The 17,583-nt window shown below is 58.9% G+C and overlaps 1 protein-coding gene and 7 non-coding genes across 8 annotated transcripts; 4 read left to right on the forward strand and 4 right to left on the reverse strand.

Moving 5' to 3' along the window:
- The first annotated feature begins 2,555 nt into the window (after positions 1-2,555).
- TRNAK-UUU (transfer RNA lysine (anticodon UUU)) lies at positions 2,556-2,628 on the forward strand. Its single transcript has one exon. It is a non-coding gene; the product is annotated as a tRNA-Lys (tRNA).
- Positions 2,629-3,206: 578 nt separating this feature from the next.
- Positions 3,207-3,278, forward strand: TRNAQ-CUG (transfer RNA glutamine (anticodon CUG)). The gene has a single exon. It is a non-coding gene; the product is annotated as a tRNA-Gln (tRNA).
- A 445-nt stretch (positions 3,279-3,723) lies between these two features.
- On the reverse strand, positions 3,724-3,805 carry TRNAL-UAG (transfer RNA leucine (anticodon UAG)). Its single transcript has one exon. It is a non-coding gene; the product is annotated as a tRNA-Leu (tRNA).
- Positions 3,806-4,314: 509 nt separating this feature from the next.
- Positions 4,315-4,401, forward strand: TRNAR-UCU (transfer RNA arginine (anticodon UCU)). Its single transcript is given in 2 exon segments — positions 4,315-4,351; positions 4,366-4,401. It is a non-coding gene; the product is annotated as a tRNA-Arg (tRNA).
- Positions 4,402-4,992: 591 nt separating this feature from the next.
- LOC125918321 (transcription factor HES-7-like) lies at positions 4,993-7,524 on the reverse strand. Its single transcript, XM_049624338.1, is given in 6 exon segments — positions 4,993-5,127; positions 5,129-5,188; positions 5,190-5,461; positions 5,760-5,847; positions 6,440-6,535; positions 7,483-7,524. Coding segments are annotated over 6 exon segments (693 nt in total).
- Positions 7,525-9,269: 1,745 nt separating this feature from the next.
- TRNAG-GCC (transfer RNA glycine (anticodon GCC)) lies at positions 9,270-9,340 on the forward strand. Its single transcript has one exon. It is a non-coding gene; the product is annotated as a tRNA-Gly (tRNA).
- A 7,328-nt stretch (positions 9,341-16,668) lies between these two features.
- TRNAS-CGA (transfer RNA serine (anticodon CGA)) lies at positions 16,669-16,750 on the reverse strand. The gene has a single exon. It is a non-coding gene; the product is annotated as a tRNA-Ser (tRNA).
- Positions 16,751-17,210: 460 nt separating this feature from the next.
- On the reverse strand, positions 17,211-17,284 carry TRNAT-AGU (transfer RNA threonine (anticodon AGU)). The gene has a single exon. It is a non-coding gene; the product is annotated as a tRNA-Thr (tRNA).
- Positions 17,285-17,583: the final 299 nt, after the last annotated feature.

Raw genomic sequence — 17,583 nt, forward strand, 5'->3', positions numbered from 1 at the left:
TGTGTGTGTGTGTGTGTGTGTGTGTGTGTGTGTGTGTGTGTGTGTGTCTAGGAGAAGTAGGAGTGTGGAGACTGTGTGTGAATATTGCCCAGAAATTCAGGGTTCTAAAGGCTCACTTTTTTCAGAAAGCATTTACTGGGGAGTTCTGAGTTCTAGGTACCCTAACCCCACCCCTGTTCCCTACGGCCTGGGCTTTGTGGAACCCCACCCGTAATTCCATTTTTTTTTTTAATGTTTATTTATTTTGGAGAGAGAGACAGAGCAGGATCAGGGGAGGGACAGAGAGAGAGGCAGACACAGAATCCGACGCAGAGCCCGACGTGGGGCTTGAACCCACAAACCGTGGGGTCTGAGCTACCCAGGCGCCCCATGCCCACCCCTAATCCCAACAGACGGCGGCCAGCCCCTGCCTCTGGCCCACCTGTTCCTGGTCGCAGCTCTACGGTGCAATAGCCCTCAATCCACTGATAGCAGGGGAACTGGGTGCAGGTGCCATCGGGGGCCTTGACGCAAATAAAGCTGCAGTACCAAGAATCCTTGGGGAAGAAGGCATAGCGTTCCTTGTACAGACGCAGCAGCAAGAGCTCCCCCAGCTCGGCTGGGCAGCGCACTTTGTATTTCTGCACCTGCAGGGGGTGGGGGGGACCAAAAAGCAAGCAGGTGAGAGGCCAGGAACCTTGGGGGGGGGGGCATCCTTCCACCTTCCAAGGGGCATCTACGCCCCCACCTGTCCTGGCATATAATTAAGCCACGCAGTGCCTTTGTACGAGTTGGGAAAAGGCACCCCCTTCGTCCAAGCAGTGGCAGCCACAGAGACACCGGGTGCGAGCAGAGAGGGTTCTGGATTTCACCAGCCTCCTTGGCTCCCACACCCTCGTGTAGGCCACCAGCAAAAATCCTGGGGTCCTGGTGGAGGCAGGCAGATCCCCTCCGGAGAAGAGGAAACCCGGACTCAGAGAGGGCAAGCCACTTGCCCAAAGCCCACCTTCAATTATGGGAGGAGCCAGGGAGCAGGTGAAATTCTCCTGACCCTCCCCCCAGCCCAGGGCCCCTTCTTCACAGCCCGGCCTGAGTAGGGTTTATCACACCCCAGGAAAGACAGGATGGTGAGGAGGTCAGAGTGGGAGTCCCGAGTCCCCCCCAAGGCTGGACGAATGACCTGGGAATGACCCCTCCCCTCCTTCAGGGTCCCCTGCTGGCCGCGACCCTCAGAGGTCGCCCCTCCCTCCCGTCCCCTCTGTACTCACCGATCCAGTGGCGAAGTCCCTGCCCAAGCGATCCAGCCGCTGCTTGGGGCTCTCCCCGCAAGTGCCCAGCAGGGTGACAGAGATGTTGTCCAGGGTCCCCGCCATCAGGTAGGGACCGGTCGTCACACACACGCTGTACACGGCCATGGTGGGAGGGAGGGAGGGAGGGATGTCCCCGGCAACGATGACTCCGGCAAGCAGCGCCTCGGAGGAGGGGAGCGGCGGGCGGGGCTGAGCTGAGCTGTTGCGCTGCAGGGCCGCGGAGTCTGGGGGCAGGGGCAGGTGCACCCGGAAGGAAAGGCCCAGGGTTCTCTCCGTGGGGTGCTCTCGGGCTCGCTCTCCTCCCCGGAGCTCCCGGTCTCCGTCCTTGCTCACCGCGGGCTCTCTCTCCTCCCCTTATACTTGTTTGCTGACCTCTGGCACAGCCGGTCTCTCTGGCTGGCAGGACCGGGCTCACCCAGATGGATATCAAGAGCCAGAGTCCCACTGGGAAGGGAGGGACCAGACGCCAACAGGGAGACGAGGAGCAGGTGACACCTGTGTGGTTGGGACACTGTCCCGCCGACTGATACCCTGGGGCCCCGGCCCGCCCACTCCCCAACTTGCCCCGAGACCCTCTCCTCCTCTCTCAGCCGGGACTGGGCCCAGGGCAGCCGCATTGCCTACTTGTGAATCATCCACGTGAATCACTGTGCACAGATGAGCCGTACCCGGCATCAACCACACATGACTGTCGACTCACGCAGGTGAGTCGCCCCGAGTGCCCACCGCACCGGAGTCAGCCGAGCACAACTTTCCTGTCGCTTCCCCTGCGCGCCGCGGTCCCTACGCCCGGCCCTCTGGGTCCCCGGTTCGCCGCACGTCCGATCTCGGTCCCTCCCTTGGAATGGGGCGGATCGGGGGGCCAAAGCGGACTCCGGGCTCGCGGCGTCGGGAGGTCCCCTGTGGCATCCGTTCCGCTCCGGGCCCGCCCGGGGCAGTCAGGGCGGCGGCATCTGGGTCACCCCGCCTGCTGGGAGAGCGATCCGCCTGGGAGGCCCGCGGCCGGCAGCGGCCCCGCGCGGCCAGAGCCGGTACTGCAGCGGCCCCGCCTCCGCGGCCCTTCCCCCGCAGCGGCCAGACACCGGCCGGTGCTGTGCCAGACGAAGGACGGAAAAGCGCTGGCAGCAGCCGCGGGGCCCCTTCTGCTCCCTCCCGGTGGGCGCCAGAGCCGCTGCGCACGTGCGTGCAACTACCTACCGCCCCTGGGAGCCTGGACTTCCGTAGACACACAGCTCTTATGAGTAGCAGAGCAGCTCTCCGGGAAGAGCCCGGATAGCTCAGTCGGTAGAGCATCAGACTTTTAATCTGAGGGTCCAGGGTTCAAGTCCCTGTTCGGGCGTCTCGCTTTTTTTTTCTTTTCCTTCCCCCCTACGAACCTACAGCTCTTTTTGAATACGACTCATCTCTGTATTCCTTTAAAAGAAAACCAAGGAAAAAAAAGGGCAACGAAAATGCTGTGACATGACTTTAAAAATGAAATGATAGTAACCCCGTCGGGATTTTACTTTTCAGAAAGTGGAACGAACGATAGACAGACAGTGGAGGGAAAGCAGACATGTTTTATGTGAATTTAAGTTTTCCGGTCAGCCACATTGGAAAGTAAAAAGAACCAGGCGAAATTAATTTTAACAACACATTTTATTTAACCCAATGAAATCTTATCATTTTAACACGTACTCGATATTTTAAAATTGCTAATGAAATTTTAACAATGTTCTTTTCAGTACGTACTATGTCTTGTAACTACGGTGTGTATTTTTTCCTTCACAGCACGTCTCCATTCACAGGTCAGGTGCTCCAAGGCGGGGGTCCACCGCCTCCAGCAGGTATTTGTGTTTCCGTTTTCTGTGAATGGCAGACACGCAAAATGAGAAAATCAGTAATATGTACCCTCTCAAAGAAGACCCATCATGAGTGGGTTCCATGGTGTAATGGTTAGCACTCTGGACTCTGAATCCAGCGATCCGAGTTCAAATCTCGGTGGAACCTTAGGTTTTGTACCACCGGAGTGCTGTTATATTTATGAGCTTGGGGCAGGGGCGTCATTCGTCACCTGAGAGGGTCTGAAAAGCCAGCGAGGATGCTGTCCTTTGTTTTTAAAAACAGACCAGGTAGTTGGAGCCTCCAGCACACCATCAGAACATACAGCCGTCGCTTAAATGTATAGCAAGTTGCGCTAGTCTTGGGAGCCACTGGTATTTGAGGACACGTTTGGGCACAGATCAGCTATGAGGAACTTGAGGTTGCTTCCGCAGGTCCCATCAGGTCTTGGCTGACACAACCCGAGGCTGTCTGGAACACCAGAGAGTGGAAGGCGGTGGTGGCTTGGCTGCAAGGAGTCCTCGTAAAAACAAGGGGGGCGTCCCACCGGGGCGGCGGGGGGCGGTCAGGACTTCTACATGGGGGTACACAGGCCACCAGAAAAACTCCATCTTGGCAGCGGTGGGATTCGAACCCACGCCTCCGAAGAGACTGGAGCCTAAATCCAGCGCCTTAGACCGCTCGGCCACGCTACCTGCGTGGAAGACAGTCCTCCCTGTAGTCCTCCTAAGAGACTAGAAGGAGACCCCGGGCTCGGGATGGTTGCACTAGATCGGCCGGCCGGCCCTCTTGGGAGATCGCGGACCGAGAAGCAGTGGACGGCGAAACGGCCCGGCCGGAGGAAACAAGAGACACACCGATGTTTTACAACGACACAAGTTTATTTTCCTGGATGGGGCCGCATCTGGGAGTGGGGCGCGCCTGGGCCGGGAGCATCCCCCAAGCGGGCAGCCGCAGCTCTGTGCTCGCTCACATTCGGTTGCTCTCTGTCCCCGTTTCTTCCACCCGTGCGCGTCCGCACTCCCACCTGGCTCACGTGCTTTTGTCCCGCTACTTCTCCCAGGCAGGCCTGCGAGGTCGCAACCGGGCGCTCCTGGCATGCCCCGCCCAAAGCCCTCACACCCCTCTCCCTCCCCGCCCCCCCCCCCCCCCCCCCCCCCCATGCTAGTACCCGTAAGCCGTCAGACGCCGCCGCCCGCCAGGTGGCTCTGTGGCGCAATGGATAGCGCATTGGACTTCTAGTGACGAAAGAGCGATTCAAAGGTTGTGGGTTCGAATCCCACCAGAGTCGATTTTTATTTCAGGTTTTGTTTTTTTTTTTTTTCCCCCCCCTCCCCTCTCTCTCCGACTTTTTCTTAAAGGCTCCCATCCCCTTCTCCCCCTACCCTATTTCAGTGTTTTCCACCTGGTTTCAAGCTCCAACCTCAGTCTCCGCTCTGCTCTCTTCTTTACTTACCTGTCTGCCCCGGGGCTTGGGCCATGGAGAGCAAGACTGGGGGGAGGGGCGGGAAACAGAAGGAAAGGGAGACAGAAGTGGGCGTGGACGCCGAGATAAAGGCAGGCCCCTGGCTCGGGGACACACGGGGATTGAATAACCACTTTATTCCATGCACTAAGGACTCGGGAAGGGGCTGGGTCTGGGCCGGGGGCAGAGAGGGTACAATCCTAGTCGCAAAGGGGGGCAGGGAAAAGGGACAGAAACCGGGGAAATATATATTTATATAGATACTCTAATATAGACCACATCTCACCCGCGCGCTGCGCCCGCGCGCCCCGCCGCCCTCCCCAACACCTGCTCGCCCCGACGCCCGGGTCCCTCTGCTGCCCTCGGGCTGGAGTCTCTACCTCACCCCCAGCCCCCACCCCCACCCCCCCGCAAAGCTCAGGGCCAAGGTCTCCAGAAGGCGGGCGGCGGGGGCGGCGGGGCCTTGGGCGCCCCGTCTTGTCTGTGCGGCGGCGGCGGCGGCGGCAGCAGTCCGGTGAGGGGCGCCGGCGCGCCGGGATCCCCGGCGCGGGGGGGAGCAGGGGGACGGGGACCAGGCGCAGCGCGGGCTAAGGGGGCCCTGGTGCACTGGGGGGGCGCTGGTGCAGCGCGGGGCCGGGCACCGGGGCGGCGGGGTCCAGCGGTGGGCGCGGCGCCTGGGGCCTCGGATCTACCGGCTCCAGTCGGGGCGGCTTGGGGCGCAGGTAGACGTGCAGCGCGGAGAAGAGCTGGGCGCGGGCGGCCGGGCTGGCGTCGTGCGCGAAGGCCGCCAGACGGAGCAGGCACTCGCGGAAGCCGGACAGGTAGCAGCTGGCGAGCGCCTCGGCGTCCTGGGCTGGGGACCGGGGAACCCCTGGAGCCGCGGCCGGCGGGAGGACGGGCGGGCAGGGCAGGGACCCAGCCAGGGCGAGGGAAGGGGCGGGGCGCAGAGATAACCGAAGCCCGACAGACGCACAGAGACAGAGACCCAGAAGGACGGACAGAGGGAGAAAATGAGGGAGACACAGAGACAGACACGCGCGGGTGTTATTAACCTCGCCTCGGAGCAGAGCCTACCACTCCCCAAGCCCACCGTCCATCGCAGGGTCCGCCCCAGCTACCCCGGCCCCGGGCCTCCGTGAATCCCCCCTCCCGCCCTCCGCTGCCCCACCCCCCCCGCGCTGTACCCGGGGGCTCCACCCGGCTTCGCTCCCTCAAGTAGCCCACGGCGAACTCCAGTATCTCTGCTTTCTCCAGCTTCGGGTTGCGGAGGTTCTACAGACGGGAGGGGGAGGGCGCAAAGACAGAAAGGGGTGGGGAGAGAGGGGGAAGTGGCAGGGGGAAGAAGGGAGGGGGGGGAATGCGGGAGCTGGGGGTGCCCCCGATCGCGTTTGCGCGCTGCTCACGGAGCGCGCGACCGACCGAATGCGGAGTGGAGATGACGAGGAACGGCCCTGGGAAACCTCGAACCTGGAGCGTCCAACCCGAGGGGGTGAAGCCCACCCAGAGTTGAGGAGCGGATTGTAAACAGCAAACCCCAGGGACTGAAATTAACCACCCTGCAGGCTGTTGGAGCGGGTGCGGGAAAAGAGGAGGGAGCATTTACAGACCCCAGAGGTGGAAGACTGACCCACCCTGGGAGTGAAATTTACAGAGCCGGGTGTGAAACTTACAGACCCCAGGGGTGGCCATGAAGAGCACGTCCTGAGAGCGAGAGGGGGTCTGGGATGGGACTCCAAAGGCGGGGCTCGGGTCGGGATGCCTTGGGGCCAGGGTTGCCAGTGCAGCACGTGTCCCCACCCCAGTAGGAAGCCCTGGGACGCGAAGACCGGATGCCTGGGGGTCTGGGGACGGCGGAAGGACTGACCTGGTCCCGGGTCTGCTCCAACAGCAGGAGCCTCAGTTCTTCCAGGCTGCGGTTGATGCGGTCCCGGCGCCGCTTCTCCACAAGCGGCTTCAGCATCTGCGACCGGCAGGAAAGGGAGAGCTGGCCGACCGGACCGAGACTCAGCGCGGCCGCGCCGGCGTTTGGGTCCCGCCGCCGGGTCGGTCCCGCGCCCGCCCCTTCCCCAAGACCCCAGCGAGTGCCTAGGGCCAGGCCCATCGGGTCCCTCTCCGCTCCCCCTCCCAAAGCCCCTAGGGTCAATTTCTGTAAGCTCGCCTCCTCTCTCTCCCGGGTCTTCTGCATTCTCCTCTCTGTCTTGTCCACCCTCCTCCCCTGTCTGTGTCTCTCCTCCTCCTCTTTCCTCTCTACGTCTCCGTCTCCTGCAGTGTCTCTGTCTCAGTGGAGAACTTTGGTGGGGGGGGGGGGCTCTTTGCACCCAGACACGTGGACACGTGGCCGCAAGGTGCCGGCCTCTGAGTCGGCGGCCCTGAATGTAAAAAGGGAGATACTCGGGGCGACCGCGCCTCTTCTCCCGCTAGCCCGTCTGTGCAGTCATCTTTCTCCACTGGTTCTAAAATCTTCCTCCCGAGGTCAGGCCTCTGGGGCCAATGCCTTCCCGGCCTTCTCTATAAGGCTGCACTGGGTCAGCTCTGGCTCGCGCCTCACGCGCGGAGCAAGTGCCTATCCTCCCCGCTTTTTGTTTCCACCCACCTCCCTTAGCTTGAGCCCCCCTTATCTATTCCACTCGAATTCCGGCCCCCTCCCACACCTTGCAAGCCGCAAGGTGCCAAATGCCATTACCCAAACCCAACACCAGTACTGCCGCCCACGCAGCCCCTGCTCTGACCCCATCCCCATCCTCATCTTCGCCGCTTCCTTCCCAGCTCCTGGTTCCTTGGGTCCCCCGCACGCACACCTCTCCCCTTTCCAACCCTGCGTCTCCAGCCTCTTTCCTCACCCAGCGTCTCAGGGACGCGGTCCCCTGGCCGGACCAGGGACCTCTGCTCCCTCCCCTCACCTCTCACCTTGGGGCCGTCCCTATTCTCCGCTCGATCCCGAGTGACCATCGCTCCTCCGGACCCTGGTGTGGACCGAGGCCAAGCCGGCCTTGCACCTTATATCCCGCAGCTCCTGAATTGGGTGGGGTGGGGGTTGGAGCCGGGCCCGCCCCCTTCGGCCCCCGGATCCCCCTCCGCTAGGCCAGGAGCACAAGGCTCCCGGAAAGGGGAGGAGCGCAAGGGGGGCGGGGAAGAAATGAAACTGACCTAGGAGTGTGGGAAATGAGGGGCCAAGGCAGCATTGGCTGATTTAAGGACCCTAAGGCTGTATAATGAGGCGGGACTCCGCTGAAGGGAGAGGTTATTAGGGGGAGAGGGAGTTGAAGAGCTCTGGGGACAGGACTCTGGAATGAAGTTCAGAGTTCCCCTCCTCCACCACCAAACGAGGCTTTCTTGGGAGCTCACTGTTCCCCCACCGACCCTGAAATACAAGTTGGCACCCCTCAACCCTCCAGACTAGATCTTATACACCTTCACCCCAAATTCGCCTCCCGCTGGGTGGCTCTGTCCAATTCAACTGGGGCTCTGCCTGGAGGCAAAAGAGACGCGCAGCTCGATCTAAGCGAATCTTAATCCTATTTCCCCCCCCCCCCCACATTGCGCGCACCGGTCTAGGCTTAGGGGATCCATACTGAGATACGTACTAGAGACCCAGCGGATCCAGTGGAAAAGAGGATGTGTTACCAAGCAGCAATTACAAAGGCAGAGAGAAGTAGGAGCTGGGGAAAGGGTCATACAGGCGGATGGCTGGACTTGGGAGGAAGGGGACCCTCGAAGAAAAAAAGGAAGCAAGGCTTGGAGTAGGAGGTGGAGAGACCTATCCACTTAGAAGTATTTGACTCAAAACTAATTATAGGAGATCCAGGCCTGTGTCTGCCAGGACACGGGACACAAGGAGTGCTCGTGCTGCTTGCTCCCCTGGGGACCCCCGTGAGGACAGGGGACCAGGGAGCCGACAGGTTTTGTTTTGTTTTTTTTTTTTTAGGGACCAGAAAGAGATACAAAAAGGGATCAATACTCACCTCAAACCAAGAACATGACCCTCTGCAGAATGATGCGTGAACAGTCGGAGGCTTCGGGATAAAGTGTCTGAGAAGAAAGAAATCAGAGATTTAACGGGACAACCAGACGGCCCCGGACAAGGACACGGAAAGACAAGACTGCAGACCGGTTGGAAGATAAGCTGCGCAGTCAGAGGCGGATGAGGCCTTCCGAGCCGTCCCAGGGCCTCTCCACACGTTGTGTTGTTGGGTTTCCCCCCCCCCCCCAACAACCCCCTGCTTTCTTTCTTTCTCCCCACCCCCCTCCCCGCCCCGCAGCCTGCCCTGCCAAAGCCCGAGCCCGGAGAGACACAGACCTTGGGGAGAGTGCTCCCATTTGGGGTCAGGGCCGCCAGCACATCCCACCTCCCCCCTACCTGGGCCAAATGGGAGCGCAGATGTGTGGCTCCCGGCAGCCCCCGTCGCCCCCCTCCTTGGGAACCTGCGCTCGGGCGGAGTTTTTCTCACCTGCACGCGAGGCTCGGGGCCCCGGGCTGTTCGCACCCGGGTGTGGGGCCGCCCCCCGGCCATATGGGGCCACTTTATGGCCCGGCGGCCGGATCCGGGCGGGAGGAAGGATGGCCTGGCGCTCCACCCACGTCAGCTATTCGGGCCGCTCCTTCGCTGAGCCCCTGGCCCACACCTTCTCCCGGACCGCCGTGGCCTCAACCTCTTACAAGTTCAGGTAGGGCCACCAAGTGCTGGTTGTCGCTTGCATTGGTGGTTCAGTGGTAGAATTCTCGCCTGCCACGCGGGAGGCCCGGGTTCGATTCCCGGCCAATGCACAAGTTGACTTTTTTTTTTTCCCCCCTCCCGTCGGCCCCAAATGGGGAAGAAATCTGCCTGAGAAGTTTGTCTGTTTAACTCATCTTTTTCACCATAAGGTAGAGCTTGACGCTCTGGATGGAGATCCGGAGGCCGAAAGTCCTCCCACTGCCGTCCTCCCAGCCCGCGAGTCCTGCGGCCTTCCACACCCCTCCCTCCGCCCCCGGCCCCGCATCTCCGCAGGCGTCACCCTGAGAAAGGACACGCCGCTCGGATCCCTGCCCCGGGGGTCCTCCCACCCTCCGCGGGGGAGGGGCGAGGCCTTCCCGCCCTACGCGCCCTAAGTCCCGGGCCCTTCCGGCCATTTCTCTTCCTCGCCCTCTCCATTTTCTGTCCTCCCTGAACTGCGCTTGCTTTTTCTAAGTCCGTGGGTCCCGGTCTTCCTGTTATCGCGGTCTTTCTGCGCCCCCGCGGCCGCCCCGGCGTCTCTATCTCGCATCTCTCGCGTTCCTGCCAGCTGTCTTAGCGACGGCCGTGCGCCCTCTCTCGGTCTCCAGCTGTCTCCGTGCGTCTCTAGCTCCGGGTCTCTCCGGCGCGCCCGGGTCTCTCATCTCTCTCGTCTCTCCGGGTCTCTGTCGCCTCCCGGCACTCTGCGCTCCCACGCTCCTGCCAGCCCCTGGGAAGCTCGCTCACACCTCCGTCCCTCCCAGCCCCAACCCCGCCACCTCCCGCCCCGCCCCTTCCCGGCCGCTTTGATCCCGCACGCGTCGGGCCGGCGGGCGGCCGGGTGTCCCCCGCCAGCTGCCGGCGGCCACTTGTGAGCGGAGGGGAGGCGGGAGAGGGCGGGGGCGACCCTGGGCCCCGGCCTGCCGCGCTGCTGCCCGCTGGCCTCCCTCCGCGCCGCTACCCGGGCTCCCGCGGGCCCCGGTCCCTGGTTCGCGGAGTCTGGGTCTCTGTCTGGAGCTCGCCCTGCGTCTGTGTCTCCGCCTCTGGTTTCTGCCTCCTGTCTCTCTCAACCTGTTTCGGCTGCGGGTCTCGTGTCTCTGGGTTGTGTCAGTGACCAGGGATGCTCTCTTCTCTACTCAGGCGCGATAGCGACTCCCAGAAGGAAACTGTGCGACAATCTGGGCATCTGTACATCTGTGTGCACAGCCTCTCTGTTACTCATTCAGTCGATATTTATGGAGTGCCTCTGTGTGCCAAGTATGGTTAGGGCTCTCCCGAAGCCCTACATCTTGCGGGGAGGGGAGCTTAGAAAAGAAAACATCAGATGGTCATGGGGGGGAGGGGAGCGGGGGGACAACCGGACATGGCAATGGCTTGAGAGTAAAGTGCTGCTTTCCTCTGGGTGGTCAGAAACCAACTGGAGGAAAAGATGGTATTTAAGGCCAAGGAAGAAACAGGCGAAAGGAAACAGCAGGTGCAAAGGCTCTGAGGCAGGAATGGAATTTGCGGGTGGGCCCTAGAGAAAGAGGGCCAGGGTTCCTGGGCGGGAGGATTTGGAGTACATCAGAGGTAAAAATGGGGAGGCAGGCATGGCGCACCACACAGGGCTTTGCAAGCTCGGAAATGACTTTGGATTTTATTCTTGAGGTCCATGGGAGGCGAGGGAGGGTTTTCATCAGGAAAGCCATGTTCGCAGACTTCTGTTTTAAAATGACCGCTTCGGCTGCCGTGTGAAATTGGGAGCAGGGACGACATTTGGGTTGCAGGAGCGGCCTCCTAGGCCTGACGTGATGTGATGGCGGCTTGCGTGAGGTGGTGGCCGGGGCGAGACACGTGAATGGGCTCCCTCTGGGGTTTGGGCTTCAGTCACTGGGCGGTTGGTTGGTGGTGCCTTTTATGGAGATGAGAGGCACCAGGGCAGTGGGGCCGTGGGGAAAGTTTGGTCGGTTGAGATCCCCTTAGGCATCCGAGCGGAAATCACAGGTAGGCCAGGGATGTAGAAAGTTGGGGGTCAGAGATGGAAGGTAAATATGGGGGAGTCCCGGGGAGAGAGGCGGCTTTGAGAGGGGCTGGAGCAAGGAGCCCTGGGGCACCCCAACAATTGCAATCCAGGCTGAGGAGGAAGAATTGGCAAAGCGCCTAGGGGGTTGGTAGCGACGAGAAGGGGGCCAGTGTCCCTGGGACAGAATTTGGGAAAGGAGGAGCAGTGGGCGTATGAAGAAGGGAACCCCGGCCCTAGCTAATCTGCCGGGAGGTCAAATAAGGAGAAGAGAGCGAAGTAAGCATCAGCTTAGCATCTTGGATGTCACAGGTGACCTAGAGGGAGGGGGGTTGACTGTACACAATCCCAGGCCCCTGGGTCAGCTCGGGTGGGGGTGGGTTGATGGAAGAATGGGGCTGAAGGCACGCAGACCGCGGCCTTGCATCAAGCAGACCTCTCCATCCAGTTCTGCTGTGAATGGTGAGCGGAACGCGGTGTGGCCCGTAGGGGCACAGGTGCCCCGGGCTGCTCTTGGGAGGTGGAGGGGTGCAGGAGGGCAGGGGCTGGGGGGGCTGGGAGACTCCAGGACCAGGTAGGAAACTCAGCCTCGGGTGGTAGGGGAGACTCCTCACCCACAGGGAGATGGGGGGAAACTAAGGGCGTGTGTCAGTTGGGGTGCAGGAAGGGTGACACGGGTTCTCCTGGTTCCTCTCCTTTCTTCCGAGAAACACGAGTCAGGCTCGCTGCTGGAAGGGAGAGGGCTCAGGCGGTTTGAGGAGAAAGAGGGTGTGACGGGGTCATTTTGGAGAGGCGGCCAAACCTCGGGGGCCAGAATAGTAGGATTTCTAGGCAGGTGGAGAGTCCATTGGAGAGGTGGGATCAAAAGTCTCAAGTTCAGAGGCCAATTTCACCACGAGGAGAATTAAGTGCATGCTTCAGAAGCCCCCTCGCTTCCCCCCACAGGCTCCTGGAAGGGCCCTAGCGATGCATTCACCGGGCCGTATGCTTCTGGGACACCTGCGAAAAGTGAGACGTTTTAACTGTAAATGGTAAAGACCTCTCTGTCTCTTCCCACTCTGCCTGCCTCTGGCACGTTGGAGTGGCTGCGGCCAGTTTGGGGATCCAGGTAGGGGATCAGTCAGCCTGGCTACCCCGGGGGGGTCGGAAGGGTTTCCGGGAAGCTGCCATCATCACCTGTGTCCGTCACGGGGCTTCGTGCCATGAAGGCCCAAAGCCACGAGACACGTGCGATGGGAATGTGTCCAGTGGCTTTCATCACTCTAAGCACGTGGATGGTAGGCGAGAAGCAAAATTTGAAAAGGAACCAGCAGCTGGTCTGTGGAGGTATGATAGGGATGGGCCAGCAGGTCGGGAACACACATAGAAAGCAGGGTTTCTGGACTTCGTGACCTCTGCCAGCGTTTTCAACTTGTAAGTTGTCGTGATCTCGTTTCGCTCTAAATAATGACTTGTGTACCCACCTTTGTATTCTTTTCCTTAAAGGCCTCTCTCCAAACCGTGGGAATCTTTAGGCTCCCCAAACTGGAGCCCAGTTGGCATGGGGCTGCCCGATTTTCTGATTTTCTCCGGCCGTTGCTCCTGTGCCGATAAGGATCGTGTGGCGGGGAGGTCACCCTCCAGGCGGATGCCCAGTGTTTCGGGGGTGGGGGGGTGGGGTGGGTACGTGCGCCCCCGTGGGCCTGGGTGCGTGTCCTTGCACCTGGTGTGCGTCTGGGTATCTGGGCCTCCAGCCTCTTCCTGGCCTCCCTCTCAACAGCGGGCCTCATCTGGGCTTGGGGGAGGGGAGCTCGTGTCCCACACGCGCTGGGCCCCTAGGGAGGCGGGCCGGGAACTGAGACAGCGCAGCTGGTGAAGTGTCCGGGCTTCCCCTCCCCCGCTGAGACGTCTCCCCAGGCCAGGGCTCCAAGACTCAGCTCCTCCCTCTTTGTTCTTCAAAGGGGAGGCTGGCTTCCTGGGACCCCCCCTGGGTCCTGGGTAGGGGGAGTTCCTGGAGGGTTGGGTCCTGGGGGGGGGGGTTTGGGGGGTTGGGGGTTGGGAAGTAGGAGGACCAGGCCCCTGGGCCAAAGGAAGAATCAGGACAGAAGACCCCAAGTAATCCAAAACGAGACAGGCTCATCCTTTTGTTCCCTTACGGGGCCAACCGTTCTTGTAGGGGAACCGGGCCGATGAACATTGTGTAAAACCGTTGTGTCCAACGGTGGTAAGTGCGGTGGAGAAAAGTGAAGCAAGGGGGTAGAGAGTGGAAATTGTACTTTCAGAGAAAGACTCATTGAGAAGGTGAAATTTAAGAGGTGAGAGGACGCCTCTGGGAAGGGCGCTCCAGGCAGAGACCAGCCGGCAGGAAAGCTTTGAGGGAAAACACGCCTAACTGGTCCAAGGAGCAGAGGGCAGCCTCTGGCCGGTGACGGTAGTGCGGGAGTTGAGATCAGAGAGAGAAACGGGGCGGGGGCACTGATCGGCTACGACCTTCTAGGCCGTTTCCCGGTTTCCCGGGAAGGACTGGGGCAGGACTCTCCCACTCCTAAAGAGATGAGAAGGCTTTGGAGGGCTTCTTCCTGCCCGCCCCCCTGCTTTTTTGTTTTGTTCTATTTCTAGCATTTTTAATTGCTATATAATGTCAAACCTCCACAAAAGCCCATTGTTTCCGTTTGTCCCATTTGCTTCGTCATTTCTCTCCAAAGACAGCATGGATAGAAAATACTCACTTTCCGGGGTTGCTTCGGTGGCTCAGTCGGTTGAGGGTCCAGCTCCTGGTTTTGGCTCAGGTCATGATCTCATGGTCCCCGAGATCGAGCCCCGGGTGGGGCTCCGTGGCTAGCAACGTGGAGCCTGCTTGGGATCCTTTCTCTCCCTCTCTCTTTCTGCCCCTCCTCCACTCCTGCTGTCCCTCTCTTTAAACAAATAGACTTAAAAAAAAGAAAAGAAAAAGAAAATATTTGCTTTCTGAACCATTTGGAAGTACACTGGAGACATTAGGCCCTCTTGCCCCCAGTTACTGGGTGTGTCTTTCCCAAGAACAAGGACATTCGTAACATAACAGTGCAGTTATCAGTATCAGGAAATTAAAGTTAATATAATACCATTATTTAATCCCCAGTCCATATTCAAATGTCCTCAAGTGTTCCAGTGATGTCCTTAATAGCTTTTTTTTGTCCTGATCCAAGATGCAGTCCAGGATCGCATGGTTGCATTTAGTTACTGCGTCTCTGCGGTCTCATTTAATCTAGAAGAATCTATCGTTAAATCTTCACAGTTTTGAAGAGACCAGCGTGATTTTGGAGCTGGTCCTTCCGTTTAGTTTGTCCGATGGCTCTTCACGGTTAGAATCAAGTTGTTCAGATTATGTATTTGGGGCAGGAACATCCCAGAAGCGACGGCGTGTCCTTCTGAATCACGTCAGAAGACACGCGTCAATTTGTCTCAATACCGAGGGGCTGACTTTGATCACTCAGTTGGATGGCATTGGCCACATCTGTCCACTGTAAAGTTATTAACCCCCCACCCACCCCGAATAGTAATTAATATGTACTTTGTGGGAAGACACTTTGAGACTCTTCGCTACATACAGCCCATCAAAGTTCAACCACTACTCCAGTATCCATTGATGACTTCTAACTCCAGCACCGTTTCTAGGTTTATTAGTTGGGCAGTTGACTATAAAATATAAAAAGAGCTATCCCCTTCCTTCCCATTTTATTTCTTTTTCCTGTTATGGACTTTGGAGTCTCACCTGATTCAGTGAATCAGGGTCCACCACAATCATATTTTAACGCTCAGATTGTCCCAGATTTAGCCAATGGGACCTCCTTTAACTGTAACCCTGAGCCGTTGGGTCTCTTTTTAAAATAGATACCCGAGATTCTTTGAGCATTTCTTTCCTTTCCTGTGCAACAGGATGTTCCAAGATCGTCTTATAATTCCCTAACCTGGAACCAGCCTTTTTTCCTAGGAGCCCTGGTTCATTTGAGCGGAACGCGGTATTTAGTAACCAAGATCTGGGCACTTGGTGTGCTTGTTGGTACTTTATCTTTCCTTCTAGGCTCTCTCAGTGGAGCAAGCTAGGAGATACATGTATATCTATATGTGGTGTATGCGCACACATTTCTTTCTGTATCTACACACATTAAAAGCCATGAATTCATTTTGATATCCCATTGGAAGGCTTCAAAGAGAGGAAGGACAGAATCTGATGTATGTTTTAAAAGGATCACTAAGCCCAATGTGTTCAGAGGAAGAAGAGAAGGAGCAAGGAAATAATTTAGGGGCTGTTGTAACAATCTGGATGCAAGATGTGGGGGCTCGGACCAGGGTGTAGTGGTGATGTTTTGACAAGCAGTCACGTTTTTTTAAACCCGTTTTAATAAGAAATCTTGGCTGATTTGATGTGGAGTGGGTGTGTGACAAAGAGAGAGAATCGGGGGTGATCCTACGGCTTTTACTCCGACCAACTGAAGAAATGGAATTTTCCATTACTGAACTAGAAAGTGCAGGTGACGTTCATTTTGGGGAGGCCAAGAATTTGTTTGGCCAATTTATTTGTGATTCCCTAGTAGATATCCAAGTGGAAACGGTAAGTGGGTAATAATATATATGCATCTGGAATTCGGGGAAGAGTTCTGGAGCCGGAGATGAACATTCTTGGATGTACTAATGTGTTATTCGTTGATATTTATAAGAGTGAGTACAGATAGAGAAGAGGTTGGAAAAGGGAGCCAGTGGGAACACTCCGACATTCAAGGATCCCGAAGGTGTTGACCCACCAAAGGAGTCTGTATAGGAGCTGTTCATGATGTAGAAGGAGTATCAGAAGAGTCAGGGTGTCCTAGAAGGCAGTGAAGAGAGCGTTTCTAAGGGGGAGAGTAAGCATCCGTGTGAGCTGGTGCCAAATAGCGATCAATGGGTTTAGCAATGCGACGGTCACTTGGTAAACTTAACAGGAGCATCTTGGAGGAATGGGGTGGGGGGAGGCACTTGATTAGAGGGGGTTCCAGAGAGAATGGGAAGACGGCATGGGGGAGAGTGGGTGTATGGTAACATGCTTTGCGGGAGAGGGGAACAGAGACGTGGAGGGGTAGATGAAGGGCCTCGTGGAGTGGGGTTGAGAGGAGGGAGACAAACAATCTCGGAGGAGACGGGCAGGGGCGTGGGTCAGGGAAGCGGAATACGCCGGCGGTATAGCACTGGGCAGCGTGCTGGGCTCGGTGACGGGGAGGAACTCGGAGACGCGGTTCAGGGACACGGTCGCCAGAGCGTAAGGCCCGCGAGGGGGCGCTCGCGGGCTGGTCGCGGGTGGCTGAATCCCGAAGAATAAAGGCCGGATCCTTCCCGGGGAAGGAGGCGCTAGAAAAACAAAGGCCTTTCTCCTCCGAAGGCAAGGATAGCCACTCCCAAAAGTACGCACGCTGTGAGCAGGATTCGAACCTGCGCGGGGAGACCCCATTGGATTTCGAGTCCAACGCCTTAACCACTCGGCCATCACAGCCGCGTGCGGCTTGGGGCCTGCGCCACTATAGCTGCCTATCAACGGGCCCGCCTCCCGCCGGCCCCGCCTCTCCGCCTCGAGACGTCTGTGCGCGTGCGCCTCCCCGCGGCAGTGCGGGCCTCACCTCTTCGCCAGCCGCCGGAGGCCTGCGGAAGGGGCGGTTCTCGCGTTCTCGCTCCCTGCCCCGAGTCTCAGGACGGCCCCAACAAAATGAGGCAGAACCCGAACCCAAGCCCAGGGCGCCGTGCCCTTGAACGCATGGGATGCCCGCGCCACCCTGGCTCCTGAAAGCGAAGTGGGGCCTTCCGATTCACGGTAAAAGTGCGCGGGAGCGGAAGCTCAAGGTGGAAACGGCTTGGTAAGAATAAGAATCTTTGGAAAGGCGCCACAGAAAGACCCTTCGGAAGATTGGAGAGACGCGTTGCCCTCGGAGCAATAATATACCGCTTTCTGCGGACCCAGGCACCGCTGGGATTCGAACCCAGGATCTCCTGTTTACTAGACAGGCGCTTTAACCAGCTAAGCCACGGCGCCGGCGGAAGGCGCCCTGCGCCTGGAGATAGATCAGCTTCTCGCGGGAGTCAGTGAGAAATATCACAGACCAAACGTTGCCGCGGGTCCCCCGTGACCCCCGTTCCAAGATTTCTCCCTCCCCCCCACCGGCTCCTGAGCCGAAGGGTTAACTCCCCGCCCCTCCTTTCTCCCACACCCTGGGGGACCAGTTCGACCATGGATGGGCACGTGACTTCCCGTCCCTTGGCCACCGAGAGCCGGCCGTCTCCATGTGTTGGCCTGCTGGGTGGGCCTTCCTCCCCGTGGGGCACCTGTCCGCG

This window comes from Panthera uncia, unplaced genomic scaffold (genome assembly GCF_023721935.1).
Source record: "Panthera uncia isolate 11264 unplaced genomic scaffold, Puncia_PCG_1.0 HiC_scaffold_679, whole genome shotgun sequence".
In the NCBI taxonomy this organism is placed as follows: Eukaryota; Metazoa; Chordata; class Mammalia; order Carnivora; family Felidae; genus Panthera; species Panthera uncia.